This window comes from Apteryx mantelli, chromosome 1, assembly GCF_036417845.1.
Source record: "Apteryx mantelli isolate bAptMan1 chromosome 1, bAptMan1.hap1, whole genome shotgun sequence".
Lineage (NCBI taxonomy): Eukaryota > Metazoa > Chordata > Aves > Apterygiformes > Apterygidae > Apteryx > Apteryx mantelli.
Window position 1 is genome coordinate 192,212,977 of NC_089978.1, and position 24,222 is coordinate 192,237,198.

Here is a 24,222-nt window from a genome sequence, read left to right on the forward strand (position 1 = left end):
TAGCATAATTGATATTTTTCTACTTACAGTATTCAGCAATAAACTCTTATTTTCATAATGACTGAAATTATATTTTTTTCAATATTCATCAGATCTAATCAATTATGCTCTTTCCTATGTTTGCTGGAAGACATGTAAAATGCAAAAGGATGGCTGTATAATCATTTTCTAATATTTATTCCTCCAGAACCAAGGAAGAATAATTTCACCTATCATACTTGCAGTATACAAAATAATTTCAAGCACCATACTCCACTACAGCTGAAATTAACCCAAACAACAGACACGCTTTTTGGTTATTTCAAATATAATCACTGAAACAAATGTTAGAATGATACAGACTGTAGATATTAATCTTCTCAGACCCTGAACATCACTATAGCGTATCACATGCCAACACACAGATCAAGGAGAAGATAAAAGCAAACTCTTCCTATACACTGAAGAACTGGAGATAAACAGACAACTCAGAAGCTTCATAATCAACTTTAAATTAAGCTTAGACAAATAACATGTCTATACAGACTGAACAACAAGGTCATTGGTCCTTCGAGCTTTGGAAGAAGCTTCCCCTACCAGCATGTCATTATTTAACTGAATAAATTTACTTGAAGTTTTGCAGTTCTTAGATCACAGACTGAAAATTTGTCGTGTACTGCTAGTCCAGTCTACTACACTAGATAGATCACAAGTCTAATTAGCATGACAGCCTTTATCTTTTTCCTCTCATCTCCCTTACATTTATTATTTTGATGAAATGTGATGCTTTGACCAGATTTCCATTCTATTAACATGAAAAACATCTCACGTACACATCTCCAGCCGAGTGCATGAACAAACCTTACGAGGAAAAATATTCAGTGGCATCTATTCTAAGTAGTCTTTAAAAAATTAATGCCATGGACATTAGTTATTTTAGTAGCAGGAATTTGTTCTGTGATTATCAAGTCAAATTTAGGGAGTAGTGGCAATTATAGTCAACGTAGACCAAAGAATAAGCCACACCTTGGCCAGCTGATGGTCCAGGAGCCTTTTATGGCCTGCAGCTGTCCATAATAGGTCATATGGACAAAATCCAGACTCTATTAGCGCAGATGAAAAGTTTTTCATTGCTGGATGGGCAAAGCTAGGTTTCACTCCACAGATCCCTACAGCAGCTGCTGTTACATTAGTCTGGCAGGGAAGCAAACAGCAGCTTTAGGAGGCCAGGTTAGGTCACAAGAAAGGAGGAAAAAAAGGGAACAATGTGCTTTAAAGCTCTGCTTGAACTTAGATACTCCTTTTGGAGCTTCAGGCCCACTGCAGAGTGAGAAAGTAGCAGCAAAAAATGATATTGTATCATTGGCTTTTCCCTATCACTTCTGTCAGATGAAGAATCATTTGGTCTTCTTCCATCAGATGGGGTGCCTTGTGCCCTGTGCCCATGCCCCCCTTTTCCTCTTCTCAGCTTCTGCTAATAAAATAAATCAGGGTTCTAGAAGTAGCAAATTCCCCAAATCTTCAATTTGAGAAGAGATTAATTACAACTGTCTTGAATTCCACCACACTGGTAGAGGTCCTTCCTCAGTGACAGCAAGCTATACTTTTAAGTAGTATCTATTCCTACAGCACATCCTAGCTCAAGATTTCTTAGAAAAGATATATTTAGATTCTAGAATTATATTTCTGTTTGTAGAATGCAAAAGTTCCCCAAAGTAGTCATTTAACCCCAACGCCGAAAATGTTGTATATAGCTCACCTAAAATATAAAAGGAACAAGACTGGAGGTGGGCTAAACATAAAATTTCTTAGTACTATTGATAATACATACATATGCATATGCATACTCCCACATGCCCCTATTGCACTGTTTCCTTGGAAATCTAAAAAACATTTGTCATTTTCCCAGATCATATCAATCAGAACAGCACTAACAATCAGATGTTGTACACCGCCTGGTGCTGTGCAATATTATTGTGCTTTCTAAACACCAAGTTTATGTTCAAGACCTCAAATTCAAATAGTACTACAGTCTTTTTTTGTCTGCTCATCTCACAGACTTGCTTGAAGAATTTTATCTGGCTCAAAAATGAGATGAATGTCAAAAGAAGCTCTTCAATGGCAAAACAGTTTTAACCTGTGAAACAAGCTGCCTGTCAAGGATTTGAAGTACTTACTCATGCAAGGGAAGAAATGTATTAGAGCTCTGTATTTCACAGCATTCATTGTTCAGAAATGAAGGGTCATCATTTTATCTCCACAAGCTTGAAAAAAATCTCTCAGTGAACATGCATAAAAGATGTTTTAGTCATTTACCTATAGTTTGAACACATATATTGGAATATAAATGATATTTTCTATATATATACACACACACATGCAGAAGAATATCGAGGGGATACGTGATGGAAGCTAGCCAGACCGTTCTGTGGGAAAAGGAGCATCAACAGGGCATGTTGACCCATGGTCACGTGGCTGAGCCTGTGCCAGTGTGGTGCTACACCTGGGCTTTGAACGAAGATTAGCGATGAGCTCAATGTGCTTACTGTGCATGTGTATAGTACATAAAAACCTCCCATAGTGCCCCCCCCCCCCGGTGTTCCTCTCCACGGACTGACGCTCAGCAGTGCCAGGGACTCTCCTGCTCCATTATTGCCTCTATTGGGAAATCACTGGGGAACCCCCGCTCAGATGCAGAGGTAATAAATGCTCAACATCGACCATAGTGTGCCTTGTGTTTGTGTACCTTTCCCTGCCAGGAGTTCAGGCATTGCCCTCACCGTACCCTTACAAAATATTTTATTTATATATATATAAAGCACATCCAAACTTTTTAGAATAGACTAACAAAGAACATTGGACAAAAGATAGCAAAAGTTAATTAAAAGCAGTGAAAATGTTATACAGTGAAAACGTTCCAGTACTCCAACAGGAAAGAGTGAAACTAAAACAAAATAGAAAGACAGCAAAGATGCACAGGAAGGCAATCTGAAGAACCTCCAAAGACCAAGGTTTTCTAGTCAACAATCTTGCAGCTGAGGCTCTAGCTGCCAAATGAAAAGGGAAGAGCAAGAAATAAAGCAGAAGATCTGATAGATCTAATAAAGATGCTTAAGTTAGGAGAGTTTATACAATCATTAAAGAGAAGATTGCTAACTCAGTGTTCTGATTATTCTCTCAAAGCTCCACTAATTCTGCAAGGAAACTAGACTCCCTACATTAAAGAGCTAAAATCAGAACACACATACTGTTACCAAGGTGTTGTAGCCAAGTTACAGTAGCCAAGTTACAGTATAGGTTGCTCAAATTCCCACCGGTTTGTTACATTCAGAATCTTGTTACAGGCAAAAGGAACACATCGCATATACAAAGCCAAGAATTTACTGCTGACCCTTATCAGGACTTAACAGCCTAATCAAGGAGTTTAGTCCAGTTACAGTGATACTAACACAGTTCAAACTAAATACAGTTAAAATATACTATAATATACAGTGTACGTGTGTGTGTGTATGTATATATACATACATACACACACAAACACAAAATATAATAAAATATACACACAAACTTTCCAGTATCTACCTCTTGCCAACTCCTCCACTGCCCCTCTGAGTCTTAAGGTCAATGGTTTCAATCTGGGAAGGTGATGTATGGTGAGTCATCAACACCCCAAGTCCTTCGCCAGGAGGAGGAGGATGTTGCTGTTTTTTTCTTCCTTAGTCTAGGCTGCTCTTGGAGGCTAACATGGCTTTACACTTTGCTCTTTGTTCACTGGTTTGCAAGTCTACATTACATCTTAATTCACTATGTGTTTTATTTATGCTGGATACCTGTTCTTTGTTCTCTTTGTTACCCCTAAAACTGGTTTTATTCAGCTCTCAAGGTTGCACTCCTTTGATGACCAGTAATTGGCCTCTTGTGAATTGTTCAATATCTTCGTGTGCCAGTACTTTCAAAGTCTTGGTTACTCTCCCATGTCTTTACTCTTCTGTGCTCCATTTTGTTCTAGGGTTACAGACAGCTAATTCTACACAGAGTTACTACATGTTATAAATATCTAATAGCTAAAAAATATATATATAGCAATGTGTTATGCCACACAATGGTACAAAGCTAAGCAAAAGCCAAAATAAAGTAGGCACAGTTTATTCCTTGATCATAATATAATTGCTGTTACAAGCCAAAATAAATCTCCAGGCAGGTCAAGGTAAATCCAGTCAGCTATAGCCCAGCGGGTCCCAAGGCCTGTGTTGTCAGCTAAATACAAAGCCTGTGGCCAGTTACAAGCAATGACAGCTGCATATTTATGCATCTGTAAGACTGCAACACACTTGCTAAAGAAACTAGACACTTCTCATGATTGAGGAACATCCGAAATGCAAGACATGAGGGAGCTGACCAGTGCTTCTGGTGAACTTCACAAAGTTCAGCACTACTTTACAGAAAGAGACTAATTCACATTATCCAAGGGACTAAAGTTTGCAGCCTAATTATAAATCAAATTAGTTGGCTATCAGTTAGAGTTAACTAACATCACTTAAAACAGAGGGACTTCATAAAGCCATTCAGATTTTTAGATGGTTGCACATTCAATTGAACTAAATAGGGACTCCCTTAAACACATTGCAAAAGAAAGTGGAATGAAGAGGAACCAACTAACTGAAAGACTCCACCTTCCTCACCAAATTGTAAGGAGAATTCTGTGTACCTTTGCAATGTCCAGAAAGCCCCTGAACTCAGTTTGCAAGTGATTTCTATGGGAAAGAAGGGAAGTGGGGAAAAACATTATTGCTCTGAGAAAGGAAAGTTTTATCATCAGAGAGTAACATGACAGGGTCTAGGTGGAGCAGGCTTCCAAAAAATTTGGTCAGTAGCCAATCCGAGATGGAGAAGATACTCAAGGAAAAGGAATGGAGTCATAACAAGAATATAGAGATAATCTTTTTGTACATGGAGATACAAAGGTAACTCATTAATATTTCTTTTGTGGACACACACATTCCTTTTCAGACATATAATAAAGGCAAAATTCCTTTAGTATTAATTTACTCCACTCCAATGATGCATGTCAACACCAGTTCTTTCTCATCTGAGTTCCTCCTATAGACAATATAATTATCAGCCAATTCTAGAATAGTTCAGCTTCAGAAAAAAAATTATAACTTGCCTGCTGGAATAGCTGTGCACTGAAAAAGTAAAACAGAAAACTGTATAAAATGCCACCATACACTGTATCTGACTGTGGCTGATATGATCATTACATCATTTATGAGAACTAGAACCTATGCAAGACTTTGCAACAAGAAATTTGCCATTTCTTGAACATTAGGAGCTATAATGTAAGAATGAAAATGATTATCCAGTCCCTGAACGACTGACACAATTTCTTTCATTAGGTACATAGTCTAGTTTTGTCCCCTCATATAAAATTTCAATTATCTCCCTAGTAGTAGTTAAAACCTTTTGTATGAGCTATCACTCTCTATTTACTCCAGTTTTGAAAATATTACTTTAAAAAACTGTGTGGTAGTACTGCAAACAGATCTGCTTTTACTTCTTTTGGAAGCACAAGAGATTTCCCACAATTAACTTATACCATAGTTTACCACAGATGATTTTTATCATTCAGATGAAAGATGATATACAAAAATTGACAAGTAGCTGAATAAGCATTCAATATTTTTGTTAGAGCTGTCATTTTACATTAAGACAGCTCTTAAAGTATATTATTGATTTCTGTATTTAGTTAGGAAGAAGGTGGCAACTGTTCATTATGCTTACAGACCACTTATTTGCATTTCAGTTTCTGCAGGGAGGAGAAAGCATTTATATTCAGCTTCTATCTACTGGCAGCAGAGAACCCTAGATCATATTAAAAAGAAAACACCTGGCAGCTTCTCAGAAAGCTGACAGAAAAAGCTTAGACAGAGTGCTACCCAGCACTGTTTGTATTTTAAGAAAGGTAATAAAATAAGACATCTGTCCAAACAAAGCAGCCTAAGGATGTTGAACTAATTCTGAAAGTATACAGGTGTTCACATTTCCAGCAGTATTTAAAGTGTTCACATTATAACTGCAAAGACAAAACCAGTAGATTTCTATACTGTTACTGGCAAGCAAAGTTAATTATGTATTAATTTAAAATTGATTTGAAAAAAAAAATTATATAAATCTTGTGACATTTGGTTCACAAGAAAATGTATGATGTAAATCCCACAAATTACATTCGGAGAACTGAAAGAAACAGAGGTAGATTCAACCCCTACAGGCCTTGTTAATGGCTTGATTGTGATTACTTTGAATTATCAAAGGAAACTCCAATCTCTGCCTCTTGCCCTTAGCTTTAGATTCTGGGTTTTGGCTCAGTAAAAGAGAATGCAAGAATAACAGCCTTTGCAAACTTTTGACAACTTGTCTCGGAGCTCATGAATTAAATGAACTCTTGTACTTAAGATTTTTGTTGGAAACACCCTTGAGAGTGGAGGCGGGGTTTTTTTCCCCCCTTGCTTGGAAGATAAATGATTGAATACAAATGGCATTATATTATCACACACACACAAAAAAAAAGCCTTAGAATTTCTATAACAGGGAGATGGTAGAACCTCAACTATTTATTACTAGAATGACTATAAGATGTAGGTTGACTGGAAGGCTAAATGACTTAGCATCTAGTCTAACCTCCTTATACAGACCATAAGAATTCTCAGCAATAATTTCTATGTGATTTCTGCTTAAGATAGAAAGTGCAACTTTTAGCTTAGAGAAATCAAATGATTAAGAATCATATCTCTAGGTAAGCTGTGCAATGGTTAACTACCTCACTTAAAACACTAGCCTTATTCCTAACTGGGACACTTCTTTTCTGAATTTCTAAACACTGGACCTCATCATATTGCTTTTCTGATGCATTAAAAACAAGTATTTCCCAAATAGGCACTGGTGAACTGTCAAATCAATTTAGATTAACTAGGATCAATCCATACCACTTGTTGCTCTTTGTAAGACAGATTTGCCATATCTCAAACAGCATTGCCAAAAGTCATTTCTGGACCCTGTCTAGTGAGCTATTATGACCATTAAGTCCTTTTCCTTGCTCTAGGACATAGTCCCATTGCTCCTGGATATAATAATATGATTCCACATTTGATTCCATTCAGTGATCAGAAGAAGAGCTCAGAAGTATGAGTATGAAAATGTACGAGTTCCACAAAACTGCTCCTCAGTTCTGTTCTTCCATGGCTGAAAATGCTCGCATAGCATACAGAGCACTCCTATCGGTAGCAGTATTACTTCATCTTTCTATCAGATGTGCCTGAATCTATCCGCGTAACTACTTACAGGTTTTTCTAACAGCTGTACAGACGGAATTACAGAACTTTCCATTGGCTCAGTGGTAAATTTTTTGGCCAAAGCACTTCTGATAAGCAATATTGCTGAAACCAAACCAAATAAAAGCTGTTTAGCAATTAAATTTTTAATCAACACCATTTTTAGGTACATGAAATGTGAACTGCTGTTTAAAAGCAGTACTAATAAGAATATGCTAGCAAATGTGTTTTAAAACACTACTTCCCCTGCCTAGGGATCATGCTGGTTTGTTTATGCCTGATGAATGGCAATAGTAATTTTTATGCCTTCCTCAGTTCTTAACTTAATAAAGCCACTCACATTGTTATTCTATAATGATAAACACAGCATATCAAAACCAATTTCCATATATTGTTATATTGCAAAGGCAAATCACCTTACTCAAAATATTTTAAAATGAAGTTTTCTCATGCTTCATTAACTAAAATATTAGTTAGTGTATAAATTACACAATTTCACAAATGTAAGTTCTTTATATTGCTTCTAGTGCAAATAACAGACAAAAGGTTCTCAGGAAATACTTTTTTTTTCCTTTTTCATGAAGTGGAGTTCTGCCATGAAAAAAGATTTCACACCATTGTACTGGAAAGTCAGCTATTTGCATTGCAGTTGTTATATAAATGTCTTCTTCCAATTAAAGACAGCCAAGATTTAACTGAGACCTCAAGAAAGTTGTAAAAACAAATCCCCACAACCATAAAAGCACAGATATCTTTAGTAATGAAATGAACATGCATGTTCCTTAAATTTAGCATTTGAAGCCTTTTCAAGACTTGCTGTTCTTTCAGTAGAAAGTTAAGGAAGTAGCAACACTGACTTCATTCATCAGAAGGAATTTTTGAAAGAGAAAAGGCTTTTATAAGCCTCACTAGCAAGATCTAGCCCACTCCACAAGGGTGCAAAGATGTAAGACATGAGCCACTTATGTTCACTATGTAGTCTAAGCTAAAAATTTCAGGGCTTAAATCGGATGCCAGACCAATCACATGCATAACTGCAGTACTGAGATGACCAGCAAATCATCAGTTTTGACCTGATATAAAATGTTCCTTAAAGTATCACAATGGCACATTTTTCACCCTTCTCTAAAAGTAAGTCTTTCACAAATATTCAAGAGCAGAGTTTGAATTTAACTTTAACAAAGTCCTCATCTCCAACACAGTCTACAGGTCATGCTATGTGAAGGGCACACAGATAAGTATACTGAAAAACTACCTTGAACCTGACCTTTGAGATCCTTTTGGTAAACAGCCAGAACTTTCACAGATAACAACACAAGCTTGAACTGCTGTATAAAGGTATAAAATTACATCTGACTCATCACTGAGTCTGCCTTTAAGGATTAATATCTTTTCCTAAAATATCACCATTAATATTATATGCTAGATTAGCCTACAAATTTTAAAGATTTGTCTACTCCCTAAATTGGTAAAAGTTTTTAACATCAGATTGTTGAACAGTATCAGCCACTCTGTACAAAGTATTTGGAAAAGTTCTACAAATCCCTGACAAAAAGCTGCTCTAAAACTGACTTTTTCATACTTCAAAGTTATAATTCAAGACCAAATGGCCTTGAGCAATAATTTATGTGCAAAATTCGCTATAAATATTTAATCTTTCAGTTTAGCACTTGTTGAGACCAGAAAGGAATGCCTTAATTCATTGCGTACTTACAATGAAGCATGAGCACTACTCCTATTTTATATTTATTGCAAATAGCAGCCTTTGGTGCCAACTAATTCTTAAACACATCAAAATAGAATCCCCATAATCTCCTTGTCACAAAATGTAATAAAATATTAAAACTGGCAGATTAATAAATTGTCACAGAACTAAAGTAATTAAGCAAATGCACTTGCTGTATAAATTTAAAGTGATGTGTAGATACAAAATCTCAGAGCAGAGCACTGCTGACACATCTGTGAACCCTGCTGAGAACAGGCAGGTTTTCTGTTCTTAGCTGAGCAGAGATGCAGAGGATAGTTTTACATGATTAATCCTGTGTCCAGGAGTTACTTAAAAGTGATGTATTTAGTTTTGTTCTACTATCTTCTGAGTACATAAAGAAGGGTGTCCAGGAAGAGGATGAGATGGTAAGGCCCACAGGGCAACACATAATAGAACATTTTTGGCACTGATAGCCCCCCAAGCCCTCAGTGACCACTCCTTGCCCTCATTCCTCATTTTTCTCTAGCCATTACTCCCACTCATCTCTCCACTGTGAGCCTACAACTCCTTTTTGTGGCTAACAGCTACAGCTGCTCCAAGCAGGGAATGAACATATTGTTTCCCACCCGCCATCCCTCACACTGGCTCACAGGAAGAGGGTCTCCTTGCAACACCTGAGTGCGGTAAGGCTACCTGATACAACAGCATCATGCAAACATAGCCACACTAGTCCTTGTGTCCAGAAAATACTCCATGTAAGTTACCATTGCTCCGTTCTTAAAAATACCGTGCTCTGTAAACTCTTGTACTGAGTTACCAATTCTCTGCCATGTTTGATCTGCAGCTTTTCACCATACAAGGTGTGGAAAAACAATGCTCCTAAGTTACATCACCTCATGGGGCCTCTGCAGTTCCACCACTGCAAGGTAAATAATGACTCTATATTGACTCCATCTGGCTTCCCCTTTGAATCAAGCAATTTATAATCCAGAATTTAGCTTTGGTGAAACAGGAGACGAAACAGCCAAAGTACAATCAGTTTCCACCTACTTTTTTTTTTTTTTTTTTAATCTCCAAGTGTATAACCACAGGAAAGGATATTACTATAGTGTCAAGATGCTGCTGAAGGCAGAGAGAGAGGTGTGGGAAGACATATGTTGTCTCAGAACACATATTACTGTTTATATCCAAATACCTCCACTGCTTTTACTTCTCTCAGAGCACCTCAAAACCTGCATCTTGTCAGAGGGGCAGGCGCAGTGGGCCAGTCTACCTAGCACATTTTCTGGCAGAGTCTTACATGACCACTGAGCTAGGCTGAGATTTAGTATCAACTAACAATATTAAAACTGTAAGGGGTGGGGGCCACAATGTGAGGCAACCATAGCTTCCCAAAACTATGGATGTTTGCTTGTTTGCTTTATGGAACTTATTTTGGTCTGGTTGGATTAAGATGATAACAATGCCATGAAATTTGTGCTTGAATGAGTAACCTTATTGAACTTCAAAGTTAGATCCCATTTTGAAGTTGGTCCTGCTTTGAGCTAGGGTTGGACCACATGACCTCCTGAGGTCCCTTCCAGCGCAGCTTATTGTATGATCCCATGAAAGACTTTCCCTTATGATGGCAATCTTTCTTTCCTCAGTATGGGATTATTGGCAAACATCTGACAAAGATAGGGACCTCATGGCATCCGAACTCCAGTCAGGGCACCATGCAGTTGCCCAATTGTTAAGCAGTCTCCTTTTGTTATAATTCTGTTATACTGCACAACTTGGGATGAACTTATGCCTCCCTAATTTACTCTTGTATTGGAGTCTAAGGAGTAGCTTAAGATTTTAATTTTAAACTAAAGCAATTCTGTCTTGAATACCTCTACAAATATAAAACTTCGAGAATAAAATACTCCACAAATCCAATTCTGCTCAACACTTAGGCTAGTGAGAGTAAGCTTCTTTAGTTGTCATGCTTATTATTAAACTGAAAAGATTTTTTGATAACAAAACACAATTTTTTTCATATTCCAACTTCCCTTGCAGAAATAAGAACAGATTTTTGCAAGGGTATCATGAGAACAAGACTGAATTTATTACAGACTGTAAACTATACATCCAAAGAACCTACCTCAAGATCTTTCTCTCTTAAAGAAAAGAAAAAAAATAAAGTTTGTGGCTGACAGACTTAAGACCATCTCTTTTGCAACTCAAACCACATCCTGGATTTGTCTTAAAAGCAGGCTTCAAGTTTAGATCTCTGTCATATTTAAGATAGATTCATGTTCCTGCCAAGCACTGGATAGTAATATCGATTTTATTCTTTTCATGTCCTAAACTGTATACAAGAGGGTATGGTTTATGTAGTTTCCCCAAGAGCTGTATTTGACCCCTATGCAACAACTGAAAATTAACACTGCCACAGGGTTGAAAGTAAAATGGTTGAAAGAAATCATGCTCAAGTCAAGAATAAGAACAGAAATCCCACTGTTTTGAATGTGTCTCTTCTAAAATTTAAGGCCTTCCTGTCAATCAAAGTTAATGTATAATAAACAGTGTTTCCAGTGGCGTCACAATGTATTTTTGGCATTACTACCACAGAATACCACACCGCATTCAGTAAACAAGCAATTAGGTTACATCACCCTTGTCTAACTCATTTGAAGCATTCCAAGATAATGGTGCAGGAAAAGACCTCCTCCACCACATTTGCTATTTTTGTGGAACCCACTTAGCAGCCCACAGCTACAAAGCAGCTAGATATGTTTATAATTTCTTACACCAGGAAATTCATATCTATAGCATTTGTAAGGATTTTGATCTGCTTTGTCTTATCTCTCAAGAATTACTGCAACAGGCACACGTAGGTTTTTAAAGACTTGTTATTTGGGAAATCTAACATTGGCATTTACACATGAGCTTTTCCTGTCTAACTTCACAAACTATACAGATTTAATATGTTTACAAAAGAGGTCCAGAGGTATTTTGCTGAAACATTGTATGCTGATGACAAATGAAACAATACTAAGCTATATATTGAAAAAGAATGTCAAATCTACTCATTTTCCAATATACTTCTATGACCATAGCCATTGTAGCACCTGAGTGCCTTACAATCCTTAAAATATTTATCTTTGATCTCCCTCCTGAAAACAGCAAAGGCACTGAAATACAATAAAAGTTAAGTTACCTGGATGCCTCTGTGAACTCACGACACTGAACTTATGAACAATGTTAGGTACCTTAAGTATAATTCACAGAAGTGGAACAAAAATAAATGTTTTAGACCTCCTTAAAGGAAAACTAAATTATCTACTCTTTCTCTTCAAAGGAGGGGGGGAAAAGGAAGTTGTAGTGCATTTTTAATTATTATTATTATTTCTTAAAGCTCATTAGGGAGAGTATTCATATATAACACTGGAGACCAAGGTTTAAATTTTCTGCTCTATTTCTCCTCCTAACAGCAATAGGATTTGCTAAGAGAACATGAATATAGATCACACTTACCAAAATCACACGCTACTCAGCAGACTTTAGAGCCACTTGCACTTTCCCCATGGTATAAAGAATATTTCCTGATCATATACAAATCTGAATAGTTGCTGCAGGGAAGTCTGAGAAGCCAAGTCATTAGCATGCTCATCTGGGGCATTTGAGACACATTGAAAATCCTTTTCCAAATCAGAGTCTGAACCAAGACATTTTCTTTCTTTGAAGAATGTCTTAAACACTGAAATACATAATTTCTATGCTAAGCCCAGTGCATATTTAAATATTCCCTGAAATAGCATGAGCAGGGAAGTCACAGCAGTCAGCTCCAGCATTCCTTTTACCCTACAGTATGGGAAGCTAAATCTAGACTTTGAGCATCCTGACAGAGCAAGGACCCTAAGTACTGGACTACTTCCCTGTTCTAACCTTCAAGCAATGGCAGAAATCAAAGTTACCTTAGATGTAGGTGCCTACAAGAAGATCTTGTACTTGATTTTAAAGATGCTGATGGCATCCAGAGTCATTACAGTGCAACTTGCTCACAGTCACAAGTGGGTGATTATGGACAAAGAATAGACCCCTTTGCTTCAGAGCTCAGAGGACTGCTTCAGTGACTGCACTACTATTCTTTCTACCTTAATGTGCTGTATTTAAACTTTCAAAAGTTGAAATATAATTTATTAATGAATTGAAAAATAAAAATAAAACCATGTCACGCCTTAGTTAAAAATATGAAGCTGAATTGTGGCAATTCTTATTAAAAAAATCAGAAGAAAAAGAAATTCATGGGCCTATATTAGCATGTAAAATTGGGGTTCCATTCTCTGATTTTTATTTATTTATTTTTATATCAAGCCCTATTTAATGACAATCTGATTTGGCTTTGTTGTCTTGCCCCTTGTCCTAGAGTGCACTTCAAACCATTTTAAAAATCAACAGGTTCAGTGATGGCAGAGTAATTCTCTGGGCAAATGAAGCAGCTATTACATGATCAATAACAGTTTACAAGGCACTTCGTGCATCAGTGCCTGCTTTAATAAAGAGGAGAGAAAAGCAGCCCACATGCAATACTGTTTGTTCACTGAAGTCCCAAGAAAGGTAGAGAGTATAGTTTCATGTTCACACCTGAAGAGTAAGATCTGCAAGTATGCCCCATGTTGCAACCCTACAAAGAAACTTTGACATTTGGCAGAAACCCAAGCTTTGATGCAAAAGTGAGGACTTTGGCAAGCTAATGCTTCACTATCTGAAATATACTGTTGCTTATGATTATGCCATCATAGGCAATGGGCATTTTATTTCTCTGAAATTACCTTTTTTTGGAGGGGGGAACTTTTACATCAGAATTAAAAACTAAGATTAATTATTTTTCATTTTTTACTACAGTTCTTGTATTTTAAAATTCAGATAATTAAAATTAGAACCAAAGAATATGCAAAAGCTTTGTAGCAACCTTTATTGCAGCCTTAGCATAGCAGCTGCATAACCTGGAACTGCCCCAATTTAAATGAATTGCCGAATGAGGGAAGCAGCAAAAAAGCAACCTACAACAGCATGGGGTGGGGGGAAGGGGAAGAGGGCAGAACAATTTGGTATGGTTTCAGATAAGCCAGTAACTGTTTTCTGCAACTGTAGTCCACATTTCACTGATTTGTGGTCCTCCAGATACAGACTATAAATGTATTATCTTCCTTGTAAGACTGGTACAATTAGGTATGATTTCTGTATAAGGTATTCATTTTTCCACAGCTTTTTTTTGGTTAAAACCAAAGTAACTAGCCTCTAATTTTAAGGAAAAATATTATAGCCAAAGTAGTTTTTACAGTCAGCCCCACTCCAACTATTACTGAAACTAGGTTTGTTTCCAGTACTATACTATAAATAGTACTTATTCAACAACTAATACAAGCCCAACGTAACAAACAAAAACATTACACATGCTGCAAAGGCCACAGAATCTGGCCTCCGCATTAATGCCCTGGCCGCCTACATTAGGCAAACAGGCTCCAGTAAGCTGATTACTGACGCCAGCTGCAAAGGGTAGTGGAGAACGGGAATTTGATCCACAGTCTGCTACATCTGCTACATCTGCTACTCTAGTGTTTGTTATGCACGAACTGCTAGCAGAAAACACACTCCAGTTCCCACTTCAGCAAATGATGCTAACTTATCCACGAGACTCTCTTCTTCCATTCCTGCATCCACTGCGAATCGTAAAGACTTATCAATAAACATCTGGCCCCTGCCCCTTTCTGGGCTGAATTCAGAAATGACTGCCATTTGCCTTTATTCGATCCTCTTTTTTGGACACAAGTGGAGAAACAGATCCCAGAGGTGTCTGTACATGAAGTAAGTATTATAAGTTAGAGCAGAATAAGTACTTTTGGGGCTGTGAGGGTTTGAGCACTAAATACAAAAGCCACAGTGCCTTAAGACAATTTTGTCAGCTAATTCATAATGTTTCTATCAAAAATCTTCTCCTGGTTTCCTGGAAAAACTGAAAAGGAACTCAAAACGTGCTTTCACTGTCTTGCATATAAATCTGATTAAGGATGGAAGATACCAATCTGTGGAAGCTAAAAACTCTGAAAAACCTACCAGACTGAACAAGAACTACACACTTTAGGGGACAGAATCTTGAGGAAGGGGGGAAAAGCCCAGAAGACAGACAACAGCCTGAAGCATTTTTGTTGTTGTTTGTTGACCGTGCTTCATTTCCTAGTCTCCTTTTTAACTTGATTTAAAAAGGGGAATTGTGAGATAAACCAAAAATACAAGTTTTCCTACATTTGGTTCATATTGACAATGGTTCCTTAAGAGAAGGAAAAAAAGCGCTCCTGTAATGCAACATTTTCTCCTTTTTTGGCTATTAGAAGATGGCAGACCACGCTAATGTGGCTTCAGAACCAGACATTCAATTATATTATAGAAAAAGACAGCAAAGTAAAAATACAAATGATACTCCATATAAACTAGTGTAACTACAATATTTTCCATGAGGTGTCAGCAGAAGTATCTGAACATATTGCTCAAGCCTTACAAGTGTTTCTTCTGGCTGCTAAGCAACTGCAGAGGAATAAATTTCACGTGTGTGATGTAAATAACCTTTCATGGTTTATCTTTTTATTTGCTTACTCCTCTACTTAAAGTGGCATTACCACTTACACCCTCTCCCTCTCTCCAACCTTCGCAGGCACTGCTGGAACTCTGAGCTCTTTCTCTCATTGCCTCCCTCCCCCGATAGCGCTTTTTCACAACGTAACTGATCTTGAATTATGCTAGCTTCAGTTTTCAGCCCCCTATAATCTGGAAAAATAATTCATGTCCCACATGTCTTTCATGTTGAATATTCACATAATTAAGAGTATTCAAATTTATCAGAGGTCTCCTAGGACAGCTGGGTATTTAAGACTGAACTCTTATCTCATGCGAATGGAAAAGGATAAGGGATATATCACAGAGTAAGCAGATACTGCAGTGCAAAAGGACATTAATGCTTTTAAAGAGAGAATTTTTCATCACAGTACATTTCAAACCTCCGCTTTCTCCTAAGTATATTTCATATCCTGCCTTTAAGACAGCAAACCCCATCTCTCCTTTACCCCATATAAGGACCACAAGATACATTATCAGTGTAAAACGATATACATGAGTCTTTTCAGGGCTGATACACAAACAGAAACTATCCTTCAGCAGTATGGGGAATAAGGATTTTCATCCTAATATTCAACAGTGGCTAAAACTCTGCAGATCCCTGGCAGTCACAATAATCATTTACACTAACCACGCACTATACATATCAAAGACCTGATTCTGCAGCTCTTTTTTTTTTATTCAAGGAGTTCTGTTTGAAGCCAGGGAACTACTTAAACGAAAAAAACACAGAATCAGACCCTTTGATATGACTATATTTTCAGTCTGCAGTAAAAAGATTAAAGTTTTGAATCTTAAGTGTGTCACATTAATTTTCCAAACAGTGCAGTTATTAGCAAAACCATAATGCGAGGTGCTCGCTGTCATTCAGCTGACTGATAAACATAACCTGTAATAAGATGGTCAGTCACACAGTTTAGCATAGCAAACAGCATATTACAATTTCAATGTCAGCATTAAAAGAGCTACTCGAGAGAGCTTTCATTTGCTTATTCTGGCTCCTCAAAAGCAAGATGCTCTTACCTCTGCTTTCTACCATGAAGGTCAGACTCTATCTGTATGTAATAGAGTTATTTTCAGTAAATTAATCAGTCTGAAATTTTAAATTCCCTGAGACAAGAATACTGAATCAAACTAATCTTCTGGGTAACTTGCTTAGCTTGAGAGGTACTGCTAGTATGAACTCCATCCTTGTTTAACATATCTAAAAGACAATGAATATGAATACCATGATATAAATAACGTTCATTAAATAACTGCATTTTAGGAAATAAATCAGTGAAGCCGAGCATTCAAATGCTAGGCAATGTCAGAGTTAAGGCTGTGCATATGCCTAAGGATAATAATCATATCCCAACAGCTTTCTTTATATGAACCTGAGCACCAATGCAATGCCAAGCACAAGATGATGTTCCCCTTTCTCTCACAAACTTTTGCACTAGCACACATACTGAATGGAATAAAGTATTTTTTAAAACATGCAACATTTGATTAGATAGCTAACTGAAAAATGTGTGGGAAATTTTCAGAGGTATACAGGGGCAGTTAGACGTCTTCAACCTCTAACGTTATTCCAGTATCTAACTCATTAGTGCTCTACAGCATGCAAACAATGAAAGCCTGCATTCTGGCACTTTCTAAATTTAGGAGAAATTATTCTCAGATCTACAGCACTAAAATTCTGTCATGTGTAGACTTAAAGGTTTTATAAGGTAAAAGTGTGAACTAAAAAAAAAGCCAGAAATTGCATTTCTTGCAAACATACTAATCTCTGTACCATTAGTAGCTTGAAACTCAGGACCTCACTTGTTATTTGAAATAAACAAAATCCTCTGTTAGCATTAACAAATGTATTTGATTTTTTAATTTACTTTAAAGGAATGCACCTTGCCAGTAACTTAAACTGACCTGCTAGTCAGCTGAGGAAGATGCAAATTATGAATGCAATGCAATGAGCATGGTACAGGAACTAGAGATGGCACAACCAAGAACCTGTGTTTGACGGGTCAAACATTTGAAAATCAAGTGAAAGAGGCTGCAGACGAACTAGTGAGATTTATCATAAGGGAGACCTGCAAATATGTATGAATTGTACCTGATGCTTCTTGAAGTAGGCCTAGGCCATTTTTCAGGAGCTGTGAGGCATGCAACATTAATATGATTCAATGGAAGAGATTAGAGCTCATTTTAAGCTCTTTCCCATAGGCTACAGAAGTCAGAAACAGCTAGTACTAAATACCCTTATCTAGAAGATCAGCTCAACTTACAATGAAATCCAAAGCTATGTGGGAGCTACGAAAAGTCTCAAAGACTTATCTGTAAAGGGACAACCACGGGTCTGGTGCAGCAGCCCTCAACTGAACTATACAAATCATGTGCAGGGACCATTTTTGGAAGCATATTGCCAGTAATTACGGGTGTCTGCTATTTCTTTCCCTTATTTTAAGCAAGGAAAGAAGAAGGCACCTCTCTGACATCAAGGTTATTTCTCCGACAAATTTCAAGTTTCACTTCAAGCATTTAGACTTACTTGAATTTTAAAATCTAAAATGCTTACACTTTTTCCTGCCACTAGCCTCAAACCATTTTTATTTCAAGAGAACTAACATAAAGACAAAGCATGAAAAATATAGCTTGAATTTAAGTTTGGTAATGTTATAAAGTACTGAAAGAGGTTAAAAATGGAAGGTGCAAGATATTCTTAATTAGGTTTGATCAGTAGCTTGGCCTATATTACTAATGCAATCTAGAAGAGGCATATTACATAGCCAAAATTTTACTGAGAAATAGGAAAGAAAGCTTGAGTCTGCTCCCCAGAGCATCATATTTTTCTGATTATGATCATTCGAATACTCAAGGGAAACTAATTTTGTTTAAATCAATACTTCAAGTAAAATAAAAATATTAGCAAAAAACAAAACATAGTATATCCACATAGCTCATTCTTGATCTGTCATATGTATAGGAATACTTGCAAGAGTGCAAAATGGCACTTATTTCTGATTTGTAATATAAAAGGAGGATTTACTGCTCTACTTTCATCACTCTCAAAACTGCGTCACTGACTTCCAGTAAAAGATCAAATCTGGCTTCTATCTTTATCATAATATGTATGCACACACATATGTGTACATGTATATTCTCCAAGGGAGAAAGATTTGTATGCGGCATATATCTAGAAATTACTGCAGCTATTAGAATGGTAGTATTACTGTGCCACTATGACTTGAATCATACCACTGCCTGCAAGAGCCACTTAGAAGCACACAGTATGCCACATTCTGCTACTTTAAGTGCCTATTAAGAAATTACTAAATACTTCTATTTTTATTTTTCAGGTGAGGATATAAAAGGACAAGCTGAACATTTCACAGAAGTATTTACAAAGAAAACCTTATTTTTAAATAACAAACCAGCTTTTATACAATGAAATTATTTGCATTAATGCCAGAAGGAAGATACGTATTTGAAACCAAAATGCATTAATTCTTCATTGATTACATGAACGCACATAAATATTCTTGCATATTAAAAGCACATCATATATATCGGATCTTCCATCTGACCTTCAGAGAAGGTATTTAAATTAGCCTTGAACTATATATTTTTAAAATACTCCAAAGCTTTGTATGTTCTGGCCAAAGGTATGCCATCACTCAGTGCAATTTTTCTGGGATTCCAATTATACTGTATCTTAGGCCAAATAAATATTTTTCAAATATTCCTTTTTTAGAATAGCCCAGTGTACAGGGAAAAAAAAAAGTCAGCGGTATGGAGACCCAGAATTGTCCGCAACAATGTCTATTCTGACAACATCAGTCACGACAGCACAAAGCACAACTGTAAAATATCTTGAAACAAAAAGAAACAGTCTATATTGGAATTTATATTCAACGTAGAATAATTTTCCCAGCCCATTCTTTTGCAGTAGCTTATGAATTGGCATATTACAGACATTAATTCTAATAGTAAGAAATTAATACATGTAATATTTATTACTTTTTAAAAGTTTAAAAGATCAAGACACCTTTTGCACTAGACTAATTTGCATATGCAAAAACATTAAATTCAACATTATCCAACCATTTATAATAATAAATAGTGCTATGAATTTCTACATCAACAAACATTGAGCCTACTCTTTTAGCAGAAACCACTGAAATTTAAATTGCTGCTCACATTCAAGTTAAGGAAGTTAAAATTAAAAATATTTATTTCTGAAGATCTGCAGCATAAGCTTAAAAACAGATGTTGAACAATATATTAAACTCTTGGACAATCAGAATGACCAAGAAAAGTTCTTCATTATGATTATGGTCATCATCTTTAAGCAGCACAGTATCACACTTACTCATAAATATTCTCCTATATTTTTCTTGGACAAAACAATATTTGAATACAAGGACATCAGACTCAAACTTCTGTTTTAGGTTTCATTTTAGGTTTGATTGCTTTCCTGGACAACAACATTCAGAAAAAGTTAACAAGCTGGCATTGCAAAAAACATGAAAATCCAGCATCTGTGGGTCAAACACCACCATTACCTCACAACCACAAACTTAGTTGTCTCCCATTTCTTAAGTGTCCCACTTAAATTTATTTTGATGACAGTTACAGTGACATACAGCTGACTGTGGAAGACTACTGGTAAATCCTTAAACATCAACTCTGCAACTCACTCAGCTGGGCCAGTAGGAATCCAGATAACAGACTGGTAGTTCCCAGTTTGTTTTTTCTGAAGTTGAATATATAACTTCAACGGCATATTTTATTTTCCTGATGACAATGTAAAGCAGAAGTGTAAATCATCAAGCCGTGCAGATGAGTAATGATCATATGGTAACTTGATCAGCCCTACGTATAAACAGGACTCCACAGCAACTTGCAGCTCCTCAGCATAAAACGAAAGTTAATATTACAAATGTTTTTTCTAAGAGAATTCAGGGACATGAAAGGCAAGAGCACATATTTTCAGCTAATATAAGAATAATTATTTTGCATGCGAAAAAATCTTGCTTTCATAGACATTAATCATTCTAAAATAGAGCTACTTCATCTGCAAGCTGAAAAAAAGCCCTAAAAATTAAAATAAAAATGTTGCAACCACTCACCTGCATTGGAGCCTGTCAAGTTGTAACGTGCATTTAGTTTTTTTATGATATTTTCATGGATCTGATACCAGTCACTCTCTGTGTTGCACCTACAAAAATGACAGCATTCTTAAATCTGAAATATGAACACAAGTTTTTCAGACCTGCTTCAACACACCTCTCTAAATAAATCCTATTCTGTTCAAACTAATAACTCAATAGGAGCTAACAAAGCCCCATGAAACTGCCTCTCTTGATGGAAAGAACTACGAATGAGAGTGCTCTTACCAGGTGAGAAACGCATGATGAAAATACCTGCTCTGTGTGGAAAGAGTGGGAGAAGGATATGAACAGTTATGCTCAGGAACTCAGCTGTGACCAAGTTCATTGTATGTATAGATCTCTCCTTCAGCTCTAAAACATACAGAAATCCGTCTTGTGACACTCAAGAAGAGACACAGGACTCTTACAGAGCTGGCCTTAACAGGCAGGAAAAAAAACCCTGTACTCGACACTTTGAAGATATATAAAATAGAATGTGATCTTCAGAAGGTAGTGATTGGAGAGCAAATTACATTTCAGTACCCATTTAAAAATTATCTGTTTTTCCTTAAGGAAAAGTGTTGTTACTTAACCACATTCTAATGAACGCTTTTCATGATTTAGACTGGAGCTAGTCTTAGCCTCAGATTTGTCTGATCCATTTCCCCTTCCAGATCTTTTGTTGCTTTAAAAACAAACAAGCTAAATTTAAAAAACAGAACAGTCAGACAAATAAATCTAACAATTGGTTATACAACAAAGAACACTTATTTGACTTTAACATTCTGCGACTTTAAATAAGAGTCAGCCCACATGCCCACTCTCACACTAAACTGCTTTTCTGCAGCATTGATTCCAGTAGCTCTAATTTAGCACACTGGGGAAGAGAGGAGAGGAGAAAGGCTGCCTGAGAGACCTCCACGCCTTCAAGATTTGAATGCTAAACCCTGGGTGGGACAGAACTTCCCAATGTCTGTGCCAAATCGGGTCCCATGTTTAGGCATTTAGAATAGACCACTCCACAAAACATTCCTTACTATAGTGTCCAAGATCAGCAGGAAGCTACATATTCTGTGTTGCTACAGCTAGAAAATTGAACTTTCTTCCAGTCTAGTATCAGCCAAAATTGACTACTTAATCAACCATTCATTTAAAAATCTATTTTTGATTTTTTCGTTCTCCTGCACTGCTTTTTACACTTTTGCTATGCCAGTTATATAATCACTTCATTTCGTAAAAAGTTATTCTGCCTGTGTTTTTCTGGAGTTATAGAGTACTTCCACTAGCTGCTTAGGCAGCACAAGGCATTTAAACAAGTCTTAAAAGCACTTCATGTTGCCATAAAAAGAGAGCTCCAGAAGCTCTTACAAGGATGTGATAAATGCTGAAACACACAAGAAGATCTAAAATGATGCAATCTTTTTTTTAATATTAGCCCACTTTATAAACAAATCTGTAGAACTAGCTGAAATTTCCAAACTGTGACAAAAAGTTACTAACTAACTCTATCACACTTTTTTGGAACAGAAAAGTGCTACAACTATTTATACACCCTGCATTTAAAACCACTGCTGCTGATGTAAACTGACTCTAAGATATTTTAAAAATTAAGGGGAAACCATTCCTTACATGTATACTTTTAAGACGAGATCATCCTTTGAATCTCCTGCCAGTAAATCTGCAATACTGAGGACCGCACAGCCAAAGGGCCGTCTGTATTGTACATTGCAAGCATTTTTCTTTTCTCCAGCTCCCATTCGACCTGCCAAACAAAATACACATTTGATATGTATAAGCCACAAAACTGCTTCCCTCTAAAACCACAGAAGGGAGGCAGAGAGCAATCCAAGTCACGATGAAGATGGGTCTGAGCAGACAACACCAAGCGTACTGTCTACAAATCTACTCCATAGTTCCTCATACTATGTTAAAATAACAAAAGATAAAGGAAGGCCATTAAACATGTGGTGACCTTGTAAGGTCTCAGGCCAAAGAAACTGCTCATCCTTTCATGACCTCCACTCAACATGCAATTCCTTCTAAAACCCAGTGATTCTAAACCCACTACTCATGGCACCACCAAATTAAATTTAGAGTTCAGATGTGACACATTATTCAACATTTGGTGTCCAATAAGCATTATTTAATGTTGCTAACAGTCCTCCTCCCTGTGATTTATGTGAGAGGTGTTATGACTGAGCCATTACAATTCAGTAATCAAGTGGTGCCTCCAAACAGGCAACCGGCTAGCAAGGAGATAATGACTAGCTGCAGGAATCACAGGTAGAGATGAAGATGGGGAGGGAAGATGACAAAGGGCAGAAAAATAAATTATGATAAAGAAAGAAGGCAGCCAAGGAAAACAGAGTTGGAAACAGAATATTTTTCTTAGCCTTTTCTATTTGATTTAAATACAATTGCTCAATCTTCTCACTGCATTTCTAGCATATAAAACCGCCCCTCTTTCTAACCATTTTATTCAATTATGTACTGGCAGCTATGCATCTTTCCCACCAAGTCTTCATTTCTGACAAGAAAAACCTCCGGCTGCAGTTGCTGCAAGACAATGCCTCCTCCAAATATTCCCATGCATCACTGCAGCTAGAAGAGTAATTGTTCTTTTTCACACCATGCAGCATATAAATCTGATTTTAACTTTTTAATATTTCAATGATTCATTTATAATCTTGACTGAGAATATATTTGAAAAACATTCAGTACAAAAAAGTCTACTCTTTATTCTTCTTTGAAGCATTTATTCTGATCAAATTTGCTTGCATTACATCAGAGGTTACCATACTATTTCCCAATCCTTACCAATAAAAACAAAGCATAGTATCTGGTATTCTGATGAAACACTAAAACAGCATATAAATGCAAGGAAAAATTATTTAAAATTATTTAAAATATTGCTTACTTTGTAACAAGTTGTTTCTGAACTCAGCACATATTACAGCTACTGTATTTCAAATCAATATATTTTTCAAAAATAGGAACAAAAGATACACTCAGTACTGCACTGTTGCAACTGCAGAGATTCTTTACAGAGAAAACTGAATATATCTAAGAGGTTAGAAGCAGACCTAAAGATTGTTTCAGATCAGTACAGCCCAGACAACTTCTTAAAATAAGTATGTAACAAATACACACTTTTAATCTCTTCAGCTTCATTTTGGAGAACATCATAATTGTTTACATCATCATGGGTTAAAATTCTTATGAGATTTCCTCAACTCTCCCTCTTTTCCCTCTCCTCTCCCTCTTTTCAAAGGGGTCAGGGAGAAGACAAAATTCATTTGAACAATTTCAAATCTACATATACTCCATCAGACATTATATACTAATTAGAGTCATTAAATTTCTAGGCAAGCTTTTCTGTGCTTGAAATTACTCTCTTTGGAACAGTGGACTCCCCATTGGAACTCCATCATGTTAA

The 24,222-nt window shown here is 36.6% G+C and overlaps 1 protein-coding gene across 1 annotated transcript in view; it reads right to left on the reverse strand.

The window, feature by feature from the left end:
• DOCK4 (dedicator of cytokinesis 4) overlaps positions 1-24,222 on the reverse strand; it is a 264,454-nt gene that overhangs the window by 113,225 nt on the left and 127,007 nt on the right. The window contains exons 11-12 of the mRNA XM_067314834.1: positions 22,416-22,548; positions 20,766-20,854 (exon numbers count right to left, since the gene is read on the reverse strand). Of these exons, the coding sequence (XP_067170935.1) occupies positions 20,766-20,854; positions 22,416-22,548 (222 nt within the window). The remainder of the gene's footprint in view (positions 1-20,765; positions 20,855-22,415; positions 22,549-24,222) is intronic.